This window comes from Microtus oregoni, unplaced genomic scaffold (assembly GCF_018167655.1).
Source record: "Microtus oregoni isolate MIOR12 unplaced genomic scaffold, Mior012 000016F_ref0000370, whole genome shotgun sequence".
Taxonomy (NCBI): Eukaryota; Metazoa; Chordata; class Mammalia; order Rodentia; family Cricetidae; genus Microtus; species Microtus oregoni.
The window spans coordinates 1,060,599-1,076,638 of record NW_024543075.1 but is presented as its reverse complement, the minus strand read 5'-3'; the positions used below and the strand labels follow the sequence as shown (position 1 = coordinate 1,076,638).

The 16,040-nt window shown below is 51.0% G+C and overlaps 1 protein-coding gene across 9 annotated transcripts in view; it reads left to right on the top strand.

Moving 5' to 3' along the window:
* Shank2 (SH3 and multiple ankyrin repeat domains 2) overlaps positions 1-16,040 on the top strand; it is a 456,357-nt gene that overhangs the window by 199,183 nt on the left and 241,134 nt on the right. For 8 of the 9 annotated variants that reach the window (XM_041666922.1, XM_041666928.1, XM_041666925.1 and 5 more), the window contains exons 12-13: positions 5,401-5,719; positions 12,463-12,632. In XM_041666922.1, coding sequence (XP_041522856.1) covers positions 5,401-5,719; positions 12,463-12,632 — 489 coding nt within the window. Of the gene's footprint in view, positions 1-612; positions 1,567-5,400; positions 5,720-12,462; positions 12,633-16,040 lie in introns of those variants that run through there. The other variant, XM_041666929.1, reaches the window with a different exon arrangement.

Genomic DNA, 16,040 nt, shown 5'->3' with positions numbered 1-16,040 from the left:
CCCGACTGTGACACTACAGGGGAGGATGTCACCCGGGCGGTTTTGACATGGCTGACGACCGTGTGGGCCCAATGGAAATGATGTTTAAATGCTCAGCCGACATGAAGCTCACACACAGACACACAGTGAATCAGGCACAGTCTCTCCCTTCCCAGAACCCAGACAACGCCTGGCACAGCATCGGCCATCCTGAGCATGCTTAGGAAGGAAAGTGCCACTGCTTGGGCATGCCAGCCTGCTCTTCCTTACACCGCCATTTTTGTTGACATAAACTGTGTCAGCCATATGGAATTGAATTCGGTGCTCCAGTTGCTTTTTCCTGTCTCTTCCTTTTCCTTTTCTCCCCCACCCCCCTGGGTTTGGGAAGCTGTTCTCTTAGCAACCGCAGAAGCTCACACTTAATTACCACCCCAGTGGCAGATGCACCCCATGCAAAGTCTGACCCTCACACTCGCTCCTGCTCTGGAAGCACCTCCACCCTGGCATGGACATCATTCCCCATCCTACCCACCTTTGCTTGTTCCCCCCATCACGCTTTGTTTGCTATACAGATAGAACTTTCTCAAGGCAGCAGTTGGGGAGATCTTCCCTTGCTTCTAGACTTCTGTTGGGGTGTGAATGCCAGAGGCATGTGGGGAAACAGCTCTGAAGGGCCCACTTTTGCCAACTGCCCCCAAACTGGGGTGCTTTATCTCTGACTACCTGGTCAGTTATTATTTCCCATTCCCTCCACCCAAAAAGCAAATGTAAGCAGTAGGAGGCGGAGTCCTGCTTTCCCAGGGTCATTATCAGAATGGGGAGGGCGGGAGAAGTAATGCCACTTGTGTCTGTTTCTTTCAAAGGGAAATAGGTCACTGTCAGGATTCCTGAATCCTGCCATGCCTACCCAGGTGTCAGGGATCTTTTGGTGGCTTGTCTGAAATGTAGATATTTCCCCCTTGACTTTCTTACATCTGCTAGCTGACAAATAGATTTGGCTTCTTCTTTAAAAATGTAAAAAAAAAAAAAAAAAAAAAAAAAAAAAGAAAGAAAAGAAAAAAAGAAAAAGCACAGCACTTTATATTTAGCCACAGGCGCACGGAGCACCCGGCAGAAGCCGGGTTTCCTTGGATAACTGGGGCTCCGGCTCACAAATGCCTCCCGGTGTCTCCTGGACGCCAGCTCGCGCGCAGTCGCCTGCTCCATGTTAACCCTGCGTGGTGCTGCTTCCCCGATGCCCTGCTTGCTCGCCCAGCAGAGTGGCATTGCTCACATGAGGATCGCCGCCAGAGGTAGCCGGTTCTGAGAGCAGCCTCAGTCTGCGCACAGTTGCTTCCCAGCTGACAGACAGAATATGGGGTGGGCTTTGTCACCAGCACGCTGGGTCTGGCATGCCCAGCGATGCTTGGGGCTGCAGAGAGCCCAGACGCCCGCCACTGCTCGCCGGGTCCCAGCCGCGCCAGCTCCGAGGGGCCGGGCTGCGCGCCTAGCCTTCCTGCCCGCCGAGAGGGTTATATAATGAGCGGACTGCTGCCAAAGTCACAGGGAAAATGAAGTCTTTGTTAAATGCCTTCACCAAGAAGGAAGGTAAGGAGAAAGCTGTAGGAAGCGTGGGGTGCCTAGCGAGCAGCTGTAGGCTGCTTCTGTGGGGAGAGGGGACTCGGGTGCCTCCTCAAATTGCTGGTTGTGGTTCATTGCTCAAGGAATAATTGCCCCAGCTTTGTGATTTGGTTTGGCTTTAACCGGGTCTGGAAGATTAACACAGATGAAGGTGCCTTTGTATTTTAGTGTGTTCCTGAGCCACCAGCCTCTGGTGGAACTGCATTCCAGAACATCTCATCCAGAGAGCCTGTGCCAGAGGGCACATTGGAAAACTAGGTCCTAGGGAAAATAGAAGAAGTTTTGGCTTTCATCCTCCAGGGCACCTGGAGAATGTGAGCACCTGCTAAGGAGGGTCAGGGCACATGGCTGGGTGCACCCATGGCATCCTCTCCCAGTGCCCATTGCCAGTTCTGCCTGGCTGTCCCTGGCTGCGAAGCCATGGGGTGCATGAAGAATCCCTCTTTATCATACCTTGTATGAATTTTATTGTGGGGAAGAAAAAAACTGTATAAATAAGTGCATGTAAGACAGCTAAGAAAATATCCACCCACCTAAGGGCTTGCAGATTGCCTGAAAGAAGGAAACCGTTGGGTGGCATATTAATCATTTTCAGACAGGAAAGGAGCTATTTTTAACACTTTATGAAAAAAAAAACATCCTTTGCGTGTATGGTCCCAGTCAGAGAGTTTTGTCAGACGGCAAGCTCTTTCTCTGATGAAACCAGGTTTCCAAAGAGGTGACTTTAAGAAAATTAGGAAGCTCACTTTCCACCCAAGCTCACTGTGAACTAAACACCAGAGATATTTCAGCAGCTGAGAAACTAATTTGATGAGAGGTTTGGCCATTAAGCAAAGCGATTTTCATTAAAACATTCACCCTAATGTCACCTGTGTGGGTCCATTTGACTCACTTGCCTGGTCTTTGGGGTGAAATGTGTATAAATGTCCCGGCTCTTTTATTCTATGGCCCTGCCTGCATGGCTTCGCCTGCGTGAGGACAGCCTGCCCCCTCCTTCCTTCGGAATGGAAATAGAATAAACTTGTTTCTTTTTCTAATGAGGCTTACCAAAATTCGCCATGTGGGACTTCGATTTTTAGAACCCATGGATGACATGAATCTCAGAGTGTTAAATAATGCTATCGCTATTCTGTGTTTCTATGGACTTTTCTACAGAATTTATCTTCCCATTGGGCAGGACATCGAGTTCCCTCCCCAAACCACTCACTTTGCCATTAAGGGTGTTAATGCCTTACTGGTTACATAGTCAGGGATGCAATCAACTGTACTGTTAGGGATGGGTGTCTCTATAGATGCAGTCTCAGGGTACCTGCATGTCCGGGTCTTGGAGCCGTGTGATACATTCCAGGTGCCTCACCCAAGGGGTACTCCTGGAAGCCCCAAGGTGCAGGGACCGTCTTATCCTCTCCATGTCTGCCAGTCTTTTGGCTTTCACACCAAAAGAGTATGCCAGCCCCCGATCTCAGTGATTGACAAATGAGGCCTGTTGGGATAGCAGGGTCACCTGTCCTTAAGGCCTTTTAAATCCAAGAGGACCACAGACTCCCTGTTGGTAACAATTATAGGCTCCATGGTGAACACTCTGAGACTTCTCAAGGTCCTACTCAGGGTAATGTCATCAGTAAAGTTTCCTTTGTGCCCAGCCAAACACACCTGATAGCCTGACCTGGCTATGATTCTCTTGGAGCTGGTCTTCTGGGGCTCTGCGCCTAGCTCTTCAAGAGCACAGGCTCTTGACTCCAAAGCAGAGACTACCGGCCTTTGGTGCTCCTGGTCTGTCTCTGGCCAGCCCCTGTGAGTCACATGCTAGAGAAACTGGGAGTGAGATAGCACATAGCCAATGGCTTGGTTGAGCATCTTCTCCCATCAAAAGCTTGCAGAGGAAGCAGGTTGCATGAGACATGCCTCTGTTCACTGGAGGGATGAGGACTCCTTTTATACATCAAATGACCCCAAGCCCAACAGCTTCTTCCCCTGCCATATGGCTTCCCGCTTGGCATCTAGCTCTGATTCTTAGGACAGAGAAGTGTCTTGACTCACAGCTGACCTGAAAGAGCACTCTCAGAGCCACCTCTGTCCCTGTAAACTATGCTGGGGCTACTTCTGTTCCTAGAAGGCCTGCCCAGGCCACTCAGTCCCCATGAGCAGTGTTGATGCTACCTCTGTCCCTATGGGTTTTTTCAGTACCACCTTTATCCTTGTGAGTTTTGCTGGGGTCACCTCTTGAGCTATGCCTGGGCCATCTCTGTCCCCATGAGTTCCTCTAGGGATACCTCTGTCCCTGTGAATTGTGCTTAGGCCACCTCTGTTTCTGTGAGCTCTGCAGGGCCATCTCTGACCCCTTAAAGTCTGCCAGAGCCATTCGATTCCCATTAACTGTGCCTGAACTACTTATTCTAGTACTACTTATATCCTCATAATTCTGATGTCCAGATGAGTAGAAGGCTGTGGACTCTGTGATATGGGGTGCCCACCTCTGACTTCTGACCTTGGGCAGCTGATACCATAGGCTGTCCTAAACTGTGGTGTTCTGCTTCTCTTTTGATGTCAGGGTTCTTACCCAGGTCAGTTCCCCAGAAGCCCCGGTTCTCTGGCTTCACAGGGTCCTGTCTGCAAAACAGAGCCCTAGCCTTGGGCAGCACAGAATGTAGGGGCAGAAATCCTGTAGCAAGGCTTCCCTGGGCATCAAGAGGCTAGGAGATGCACAGTGTATCTGACCATCAAGGCGAGGACAGCTGTTGTAGCTGTCATTGTAGCCTGGAGTGCCACTCCTGAGAGACTGTAGAGATTGATTTCTTTTATTGACCAAGCAGCTGAACACTCTGGGTGACTTCAGCGTGAACGCCATCCCTTGAGGTGTCCTGATTTGCTTTAGCTGAGTCCCTGGGTGTGTTGGGCTCGGGAGTGTGAGGACCCAGCTCTGTCTAGACCTTTTCATGAGACGCTCAGTGAAGTGGGGCCACCTGCTACTGCTGCACGGTACTAGGCCCCACTTGCTGGGAGAAGAAAGGAAAGATTCTGAGGTGTTGTGGTCTCCTTTACCTAAGTGATGGGGGTGGGGAGAAGTGACTGGCTTCCCTTGCGAGGAAAGCCATGACCAAGGCTGTGGGCCTGAGTGGTTCATAAAGATGAAATGCCCCTTAGTCCCATCCTGGATGCTGAATGCCCAAGCTTAAAGTGACACAGGGCTGATTCCCTGAGGTCTGTCTGTGACTTACAGATGTCTTCTCTGTATCCTAATGTCATCCTTTGTGTGTTGGGATCCTAATCTTTGGATTCTGATGATTGCCGTCGCATGAGGTCATCCTAGTGACCCATTTTAATGTAGTCACCCCTGTAAAGGACTTCTTTCCACAAGTGGTCACATCCTAAGGTCCTGGTTTATACCCTAGCATATGAACTTTGGACACACTGCTCTGCCCATTGCAGAGGTTTAGTCCCATTTCAAGGGGATGATCCTGATCCATGTAGTGTCCTAACGCTTAGTGACATGGGGAAACCTGTCCTTACCTGTGTCATGGCTGTGTCTTCCTGCTGAAGGCATGGGCTGGCCCGATGGAAGGCCTGACCCTGAGTGCCTTCCATCAAGGTCCTGGCTTGAGTTTTCCATGTGCCTCAGTGTTTCTCTGCATTCGTGTGGGGGGCAAGTCAGGCTTTGGGGAGCCCAGCAGCAGGTCTTGCTTCAAGCCTTCAGACGCATCACTGGTTTGCACGGGGCCTTGGATGCATACAGACCTGCCCTCCCTGTGTCTTATTCCCTGGCATTACTCATCTGCCTCTCTCTTTCTCTCCTCAACCCAGTGCCCTTCCGAGAGGCCCCAGCTTATTCCAACCGCAGGCGGCGGCCCCCCAATACATTGGCTGCCCCCAGAGTTCTTCTGCGTTCCAATAGCGACAACAACCTCCATGCTGGTGCACCGGAATGGGCTGTCTGTTCTGCAGCCACCTCCCACCGAAGCCTCTCACCCCAGCTGCTGCAGCAGACACCCAACAAGCCCGATGGAGCCACGAAGAGCCTTGGAAGCTATGTCCCCGGGCCCCGCAGTCGCTCCCCCTCACTCAACAGGCTCGGTGGCACTGGCGAGGATGGCAAGAGACCACAGCCACATTGGCATGTGGGGTAAGGAGAAGCTGGGTAATGGGCATGGGCTCTTGTGGGAGACAGTTAGCCATACATGTACCATACCATACAATACCAAGGCTGTATTCTGTTCTCTGAGCCTGGGGGCTCTCTGCTTAGCCTGGTACCCTTAATGGCTATTTTTCAGCATGGGTGAGGACGCTGAGCTGTGCAGGGGCCTTATGTCCTTTCCAATGCCTTGTCTCCTTGGTTCTTGTAATGAAATGGCTTAGGGAACCAGGATAGAGAGTATAGTCTGTGTACAGTCTGTTCAGTATATCAGGGGCTCAGAGTCCCTCCACCCACCTCTGAAGCAAACTAGAATGGGGCAGGCTAAGGGACCAGTCAGGGTGTCACAGGCTGGACCTTCTGTAGGAAAGGGGCTTCCAACCTGCACAGCCAGAAAGGGACCTACACCCCTATGTCCAGCTCTCAGACACACCTCTGCCTTCCCGAGTTTCTTAGCCAAGAGAAGAGACTCTCAGGATTCATCTCATATGGAAGCCTTGAGGCCATGTTTGGCGACCATCAGAGAGATTCAAGGTAGCACAAATGGATCTTCTAGCTTCCTGTGATCCCTGTGGCAGGTAGTGGAGGATGGCGGGATGCGGACAGGCACCTGCCATGGTCCTGTCTTCACTGGAGAATTCCATTCTCCTTTCCCTAGTATCTTTTGTCTCCCTTTCCTCAGTCTCTTCCCTTTTGATTTTCTTTGCCCTGTCCTACCTAGCACAGTCTGACCCAGAAAGAGTGGGAAGCGGTATGCTTGTCCACAGTCTCTGCCCTGGGCCTACATAGCACACATCTCTGTGCTCACCTCTCCAGAGACGGCACCCTCTAGTGGTACCCAGAGGCACAGCTGAGTCACAATCCTGAGCCCGTCCTGGAGATTTGCATTTACCCTATGGAAACCCTGGGAGGTGGGTGAGGCAGTCAGTATTTCCAGGCCTCTCTCAGCTGCCCAGATGTGGAAGAGTGCTTAACATCACAGGCTGATCAAGCTGTACTCATCACGGGGACATTCCACTACTGTCTTTCCTGTCCTGAGTGACTTTTGCCTTGGCAAAGAGAAAGGCCTGGTGCTGGTGAGACCACTGGGGAGACAGTGGTATCCTTGGCCCATCACCAGTTACATTCATCTGGGTCAGGTTGCCTTTCCCAAGTCCCACCCATCTCTGGGGTTTCAGGTTGTGAGGTGAGGATAGTGACATTGACATCACCTTCTATTCCCCCAACAAACACCCATTCTTCAATTGGTATCAGGAAGGACACCCTCTTGAGACAAGGATCTCACATTGCAGAGCAAGGTGCTCAGAGACCATAAATCATTCTAGATGAGCCATGGACTTCGGAGCACACAGGACAGTCTAGTATTTCTCCTGTAGGCCCTAGGAGATTCTGGGTTAACCACTTTGTCCATCCCAGCCTATCAGACACGGGTGTGAAGATTGCCCTGTGGCTCTGGCCTGTTTCTACCCATATGTTCTCCCTCTGGATCCATAGGAACATGGGGATCTGCACACTAAATCCTGCCCTCGGTGGAGCAGAGACATGGTGATCTCAGTGACGAGGGAAAAGGGCTCCCTCCCCTGCCTTGCATCCTGATCCCTGGGTTGCTCCAACAGAAATGGGAGGAGAGGGAGAGGGACGAAAAGGGAATGAGGGAGGGAGGATGAGAGAGAGAGAGAGAGAGAGAGAGAGAGAGAGAGAGAGAGAGAGATTTATTGATTTAAGTCCTGCTCTCCCTGGCTACTTTCTTGTCACCCACAGCTAATGTGTGGTAGCATGTCACTCAGATACCATCAATACAATGTCAGTAAGACTACCAGGTTTATGGTTAGGGTAGGTGGGGCCCAATGAAGGGTGATCTCCATAGGGCAGGCACATCCTGGCTGCTTGTGGACTCTGGGTCCAGACACCCCTTCTTGTGTATTCTGCAGAGTGCAGTAGTCTATGGCTCCTCTGGCAGGCCACACCTACCTGAGTGCAGGAGTTAAAGCCCTCTGCACTGGGCACTCCCCGTGTGCAGGTGTGTGTGCAGGTGTGTGTGTGTGTGTATGTGTGTGTGTGTGTGTGTGTGTGTGCAGGTGTATGTGTGTGTTCCCCACCTTTCACGGGAGGGAGACAGGTTGATAGCAACACTGGCTTCACATAAGATGGGATTCAGACCTGGGGATAGCTAGGGCTACTCTCTGGAGGGTTGGAGTCATCTGATAAAAAATGCATGAGTATCAAGAAGGGATGAGACCCTTTAAGTTCAGCAGAGAATGGGAAAACATGGGAAAGAACCCATGTTCAGAGCAGCCATTATCATAGAGTGAAGGGCTCTGGATTTGGGGTGAACCTGGCCTTATACACAGGCAGAACCCTCTCCCACCCAACTAGAGCCACCTAGACAAAGGAGGTACTCCTCCATGGTCAACACAGTACTGGTACCCTACTTCCCACCTGTAAGTTGGGTGAGCCCTCATTCTATTCACCCTCAAAGATACAGTGGGTCTGCCTACTGACGGCTGGTTGTCATGCCTGTATCCTAGCCCCTCCTGAAGCACTGTCTTTCGGCCTGTTGAATGATGGCAAGTCCTGGGGACGGTCAGCTGGAGGCAGGGCAAACTAAGGTCCTGGGATAAACCTCCTATGCTTCCTGGTTTGGTGTGTTTCTTCCTCTGAGTCCTAAATGGCAGGATGGCACGTGTCCAGTCCGTAGGCATAGCAATGATGGCTAACGTGGCCCATCCAAAGCTAGTGCTCAAGCCCCTGTGTGCTGAATATGCCATCTGCTATGCCCAAGCCCCAGCTAGCAGCGCTTACAAGCTCCATTATCCCAACCCATTCCCTGAGAGACACTGGTTTCAGCCTCTGCTCGATGACTCTTCCTGGCCATATCAGGATTTCTTTGGTTCTGCGCATCAACCCCACCCACATCTTCCCAAGAGCAACCACAGTGCCTGCCTCCTTATAGAATGTCCCACCTCCATCCTTGGCCCACTGGCCCCACCCTACTGCCAGTCATGGTACCCTAGTCTCTGACTTGCCACGTGTTCGTTCAGACACCTTCCATGGTCTCAGTTGCACTGCCTGACCCTCACCCTAGCTTAGACAGGGTGTGGGCACTCAAACCTTGATTTTGGTTGTCACCCTGGTCTTAGCAGAAACATGCCTGGTTGGAGTGCGCTCTGGTTCACTCTGTGTGGCCTTTCCTGTCTTCTGTGCTCAGATGTGTGTGCTGCCCTGTGATGGGCCACCTGGGAAGTTATAGATGAATGAGTAACTGATGGAGGAGTGAATGAATGGAGAGAGCTCAGTGTGTGGGTAGTTCCTGTTCACACAGGGTAGCTGGGAAATGGCCCAATTTACCCTTCCCAGTTACCCCCAGAACAGAACGTTGGTTTTCTGGTACTGAATCTCCAGCAATCTAACCCTGAGACTAAAACAAGTCTGCTGGTCCTCCATCTGGCTGCTCTTGGCCAGAACAGGAAGGAAACACAGATGTCAGGGCTGGGGAACTGCTGAACCATTCACACTGTGTGTGTCCTAGCTTGGCCTCTCAGGCCTGCACATTGGAGACTGCCACTTACCTGGGGCTGGAGAGGGCTGTGACTCTACTCTTGCTCAAGGCAGCTCGACGGAAAGCATGGCCCCTGGGCAGGAAGGCACCGTTCATAAGACAAATTCCCTTGATGTGCCATCTTTCCTGTGTTTTACTACACTACAGGATAGAGCATCAGGATGCGAGGGTTGCACTGACCTCCCTGCATGCAAGGTCATTGTTTGTGGAACCTCTTTCCCATCCGAGAAATGGGTTCAATGCTTCTACTTGCTATCTTGTGGTAGAGTTCATGACATTCAAATTAATAGTGATTATTAAGATGCTTCAACACCCACTTGGGACCACCCATCACCAGTGAACATTTTACTGTGTGTGCTCACCCTGGTCCATGACCAATGATTCCCCTACCCCTGTTCTTGGAGACTTCTCAGGCCTCCAGACTGAGGGCTCAGAGCTAGCTGTTTGTAGAGTGAACTAGAAAACAGAGAGCCAGGACTGTGTTTACGTTGACTTCTGTGTCTGGAATAACATTCAGGCACTGGCTTGCATTAGCTAGAGTACCCATCACTCCGTTAATCTGCTTTGCAGTTTGCAGTTGCCATAGCACTATGCTGTGGAGTGGATTCTTATTGATTCACTTTCATCATCACTCATGATAGGGAAACTGAGGCTTTAAGAGATTCACTGACTTGTCCAATATCTGATAATAGGGGGTCAACTGGGCTTCAGGCAACGTTTCTTCAAAATGGGGTGTGTGAGTAAAAAGATGGTATTGGGCTATGCAGTGAGGTGGGCAGATGAGTGGATGAACAGGTGGTTGATAATGGCTAAGTAGATGGATGGTGGATGGCCATGTTAGTAAGTGGATGGATGGATGGATGGATGGATGGATATGTGGAAAGATAGATAGATAGATATATTGATGGATGGATCCATAAAGCCCCAAGATGTGGCTGACAAGGCAAGGAGAGAATATGCAAGGAGGTGATGCTAAGGTTGTGCCCTGTCCTCTATCTTCAACTGACCCTTGGCATTTTTTTTGGTCACATAGCCCACTCAGGTACCTCTGCCTCCAGAATTCTGTAATTACTGCATCCGTGGTTATGATTGAGAGAACCCTGAGCATGTTGAGGGTACATTGCTGGGGAGGACCCCAGTTACACGCAACCTTCCACCTCCCACAGTGTCCACAGAGCCCAGGCATATCTCCAGGCCCTGAACATTCAGTCCCCATCCATCCGCATCAGCATTGTAAGTGAGGTCCTAAATTTAACGTGCCACAGCCCCAATTTCAAGTCTGTAGAAGGGGTCCCTCGAAGACATCAACCAGGGTCCAGTGGTGAATCTCATGGTGATTCCGGTTGGAAAAGTAAGAACCCATGGGTTATTGACCACATGAAATAAGAAGTACAATTAAATATAACAGATCACACCTTTGCAGTTCTTTAAGAGTACCCCAAACCACAGGGCCTGTATACACATGGGCAAAAGGCGTAAAAGGCAACTGGGAAGACAGTCTTAATAAGGGATTGCTTAGGTAGGGCTGGGTAGGCATGCCTGTAAGGGATGTCTTCTCACTGTCTTATTTGATGTGGGGAGACACAGGTGGCACTATTCCCTAGGCTTGGGGTCCCAGGCTGGATGAGAGAAGGAAACTGGCTGTGTTCATTTCTCTAAGCTCTTGACTAGATGGGTTGTGCTAGCTGTTTGAAGCTCCTGTCTTGACTTCCCTGCAGTACTAGACTGTGACCCAGAATCACAAGCCACATCTACCCTCTTCCCCCATGTTGCTTTCTTATCAGAGTGTTTTATCACACAACAGAACTGAAACTAGGACAGAAATTCACCTTCGCTAATCAAAGAGCATCCTGTCAGCTTCTAGAAACTCCCTGCAAGCCCATTTTCCACTGGTCCTTGTGTTAAGTGGCTCCTTCCTTTCCTTGCACGGAGCTCAAAGCCACTCCTGTGTGTTTAGAGGCCACAGTGTCTTTAGGTTCAAAGACCAGAACTGGAGATTTGGAGTCCTATTCTCGTTTTGGAACCTTCTCCAATGCTTTAAATGCCCACTCATTTCCCTTGGTCAGTACCCTCTTGGAAGGTTCCAGCATTGTGAAGGTGCTGCCTTCCTGGCATTAAAGCTCTGGGATCGTGTCCTGACATCCTGGCATGTTTCTTTATGTGGTCATGTTTGTGTCCAAAAAAGGGACAGGAGGCCACCTTGAGGTAATCCCTGCTTAGGACGTGGGTGAGCACTTGTCCCCAGCATGTGACAGTCAGTCCATCACCCGTTGGAATTCACTATGCCTCAAGGTGAGGACTCCACAGGTTGCCTCATGTGTGGACCCTCACCCTCTGCGTCCCATTGTTGGTAAAGAGCAAGGATTCTTGCTACTGGGGGAAATGGGCCTGGAACATGAATTCAGTATAAATTGCTGATGTAAGAAAGTGGCCAGAAGGATGCCCATGGTCATAAGCACGTTTGGTGGAAGATTTTATGTATGTCCTAACCAATGTGACCAATGCTCACAGTAAATTGGAAAAACAAGGCGAGGGCTTCCCAGATGGCAGCATCTCACTTGCTTTCATTACTGTAGTAAGACCCTCACAAGATTTCCGGTCTTCTCTAGTGTCAGTGCCCAGCTCTGTGGTCACAACATCCTGAAGTCGTTCTCACCATGCATCTCCATAACCTTCCATCTTCTCTGTGAGCCACTGACACTCCCTCTTACTATCTATCTCTATGGATCTGACAGTGGGGACCACATAGGGATGGACTCACACAGCTTATGGTCTTGTGTCAAGCATCATGTCCCCAGGGTCCATCCCTGTTGTGGCAAGTGTCAGAAATTCTTTTACTGACTGAATAATGTTCCATTGCGTGGGTGGTTGTGAGCTGTTCATCCAGCATCCATCTGTGACCACCTGGGCTGTGGATGATGCTGCAAGGGACATGAGATGCGAAAATGTCTCTTCGAGACCCTGCTTTACATTCTTGGGGATGTGCCCAGCAGTACAACCGCTGGGTCCTCTTGAGTCTTTTCATCACAGACGCTGTCCCTGGCCCACATGTATCATAGCTATCTGGCCGCACAGGTACCAGCAGAGCCACTCTTAGCCCAGGGTTTACAGATTGCTTGGTTGTGGCCGACAAAGTGTGACTTTCTTCTCTTTTATTCCTTGCTGCCTGATTCAGGTCGCCCTTCACTCCTGGTGCCAACAAGGACTCCTTCTCAACCTTTGAGTACCCAGGGCCCAGGAGGAAGCTGTACAGTGCGGTGCCCGGGAGACTCTTCGTCGCCATCAAGCCATACCAACCCCAAGTCGACGGCGAGATCCCCCTTCATCGAGGTGACAGAGTCAAAGGTCAGTCTTTGTCTTCTGCTTCTGGGGAAGGCAAGGCCTCTCTGCCTCCGTGAAACAAGGTGGTGAGTCTTCTAAAGTCAGGGCAGAGTCTAAGGCCTCAGTTCAGCAGGGTCTGCTATGGGAAGTGTGGACTCTTGGGACAGCAGAGAGACTCTCACTGGTTCCTGTCATTCAGTATCCCTAGTACTAGGTCTTTAGGGATGGAAGATTCCCACACACTCCTGGGTACATTGTAGGAAGTACAGGGAAGAGCCAAACTGGGGCCCAGTGAGTCAAGTTTCTTTCCAGCCTGAAAACCCCATGAGAAAGTAGGATTGGGGCAGCCTGTGGTGTAGGCGTAGGTTTGATGAGCAGAGGAAATCAACCAGGTAAAAGGAATTCTCCAGACAGAACTCTGAGGACTTTTGTGAACAAGCTGAGGAGTCCAACATTCTCCCAGGAGTCCTAGGGATCCGGTGATCACTCCTGTACAGGCGAGGGGAGTCTATGAAGCACGACAGGAAAGTGTGTATAATGGTAAAGTGTGGAGAGAGGAGGTGGTGGTGACTGAAGCCTGTGGCTGAAGATCACAGAAGGACCTGGAGAAGAGGCAGGTGGGGACTCCAGGGGCCACATAGCAGAAGATAAAACTCACAGGTGGAGCAAGATAGACCTTTCATTAGCCAACAGGCCCAGGCCCCAATACTGGACACAAGGTAAAGTAGAGGTGGCAGGTGGCTTCTGACCCTGCCCTCCCCACCTGGTCATTGTTCAGCCCGCAGCAAATGATACATAATCTCTATGGTCTGTGCACTCACCTGGGGCTGCTGTGAGGTTCTGGGGAGTTCTGGAGAGTGTGTACCCCATCCTTTCCCAGCCCGGGGAACTCAGCTTCCATGCCTCTGTGTCTCTGCGCCTCTAACAGGTCCCTAGTGCCCTGTTCACTTCTCCTTCAAGTTCACTTACTCTTTCCTCCGAAGCCCCCTTCCCCCATCTCATTCCTCCTCCGAGGTTCATAATTTCAAAAATGATGTTTTCTGCACTTTTTGTGCGTGAGCTTTAAATTGCTTCTTTCTCACTGCGGCGCCTTCTTAGGACTCTGCTGGGGTTTCTATTCATTGGCTACATGTGTTGTTTTACAACAGCAGCACCGTGGCTTGGCGTGCACACGGCGTTAAAGATCCCAGTGTGATCATTCCAGCAGCAAGCACATGCAGGATGTCTACACTCCCCCTACCCCCCTTCCCGTTCACTTTCGCCTTTCTCTCAAGGACATGCTTTGTTCTCCTCATTCACCGACCCAGTAACTCTCATTTGTGCGCTGGACCTCAGCCCTCTCCCTGGCATGGACTGTCCTCACTGTCTTCAGGGTCTCGTTCCAGTTCCAACTTTCTGGTCCTTCCCAGTTCTTACACTGTGGGCTTTTCTCTACACTGCTGGCCTCATTGTGGGACGCTGCCCTGCCCAGTATGGAGCTGGGGATATAGGGACTCTGGTAAAGCTCCCTTCCTGCTCTTGAAGCGAGGGAGCATTCCTCTAGAGTCCGAGTGCATCTGCAAGGGCTAGGCCCTCCTGATGGTTGGCTGTTTGCGTTATTAGGCTTTGGAATTGTTCTATACTCTGGGGTCTAATAGAATCCTTGTTCACTGTGCCCATAAAGTCCCTGGACTGTGCCAATGTCATTTAACTCAAGAATTAAAATCTTCATATGGGCTAAATTTCTGCAATACCACCCACCATGGGCCAGGCCCTTATCCTGTACAAGTCGGCGATGTGGGTTGATCTTACAACAGGCGCATGGTGTATCAGACTCACCAGCAATACACGGGATGCAGACTTTGCAGGTGCAGTGTGCTGCCTGCTGGGCAGGTGGCTCCTTGACAACTTCATCTGTAGCGTTCACTCAGGTCCACCACAAATGGTACTTAGAGCATCCTTGCTGGGGCTGGGGCTGGGGCTGGGGCTCCAGCTGTAAACTGTTTGCTGAGCAAGCAGGAGGACTTGAGTTCAGGTTCCCCAGTCCCCATGTAAAAAGTCAGGTACAGCAACATGCACCTGAAGTCCCAGCTCTTGAGGAACAGAGACAGGTAGATCCTGGCACCCCTGGCCAATCAGAATTGGGGAGCCCCAGGTTTCATGAGAGACCCTTGTCTCAAAAAGTACTGCAGGAAGGTGAGTAAAGAAGACACCTCATGTTAACCACACAACCAGACATACACTTCATGCACAAGTGCACATCTGTATGAACACACACACACACACACATTCACACGCACGCACACATGCCCTTACAGTGTGACCCTCCCTGACTAGAGTCTATTTCTAACCCTATCGACATAGCAGGTGCATAGGAAGCCGTAGCTCTGGATAGATGCTGTTCACATCAGTACTGCGGCCTCTCAAGACACACCTCACATCTCCTGACTTTGCGGATTGCAGAAGAACATTGTAGAAATGCCGTGGGGGAGGCTTCCATCTGAGCTGGTAGTGTCACTAGCTCCACGGCTTGTGTGACCCTTAGATCACTTATGTGGAGCTGGCAGAGTTAGGCCAGAGGCACAGAGGCCCATGAAGCCCAGGTTTTGAAGACCTCCCAGCACCTCTGTCCGGCAAGCCTGTCCTCCCCAGCCTGTGCCTCTCGTGGCCATTCTCTCAGGTACAAAGCAGCTGGAGCCATTGCCAGACATGGCAATGTCTGGAGTAAAAAGGTCCTTGGCACTTTCCCCAATTTGGTCATCATTGCCTGGGTAGCACTGGGAGCCAGCTGGATACAGCCCCTGCTGGTCCTGGACAGGCAGCCTCAAGGCAGCAGAACCGGCTGTCCAGGAGGTCAGGGTGACTGAACATCCAGGCTAAATCCAAGCTGAAGGGGGCATATGTGTGGATTGGGCCTGGATGTGTCCCAGCCATCCTTCCGGTTCTCACTTCTCCATGCTCCTAGCTGGTTTTCACACCCAGGCAAGGCTAGGAGGGGAACCCCCACCCCTGCACACCTATAGAGAGGAGCCTCCTGTGGTGGCTGTTGTCTGGATAGTGAGACTGGACCTGTAGAAAGTGCTCCCACCAGTGACTAAAAGGACTGTGCTGGGGTAGGTGTAAGGTTAGAACGGTCCTTCCTTCTAGAAGGTTCTGGGCGCTAAGTGCCCCCTTCTTCAGGAGGGGTGACTGGCATGCAGTGTCGTCATCCTGCCCTCTCTCTGGTCAGAAGTGCTGGCTCTTCCCTGACCTCTCCCAGGGCCTTTAGAGGCAGCTGTTCTTCTAAAGCTTGCCCTCCCAGTCTGCTTGCCATCTGTCCCCAGGTCTGGCCTAGATGAGACTCTTCTGCCCAAGTTCATTACTTCGAGCCCAGTGCAATTTCTTTTTTTTTTTTTTATTTATTGGGAAAAGGAAAAAAAAAGTTTCAGCCTCCTCCCAGCCTCCCATTTCCCT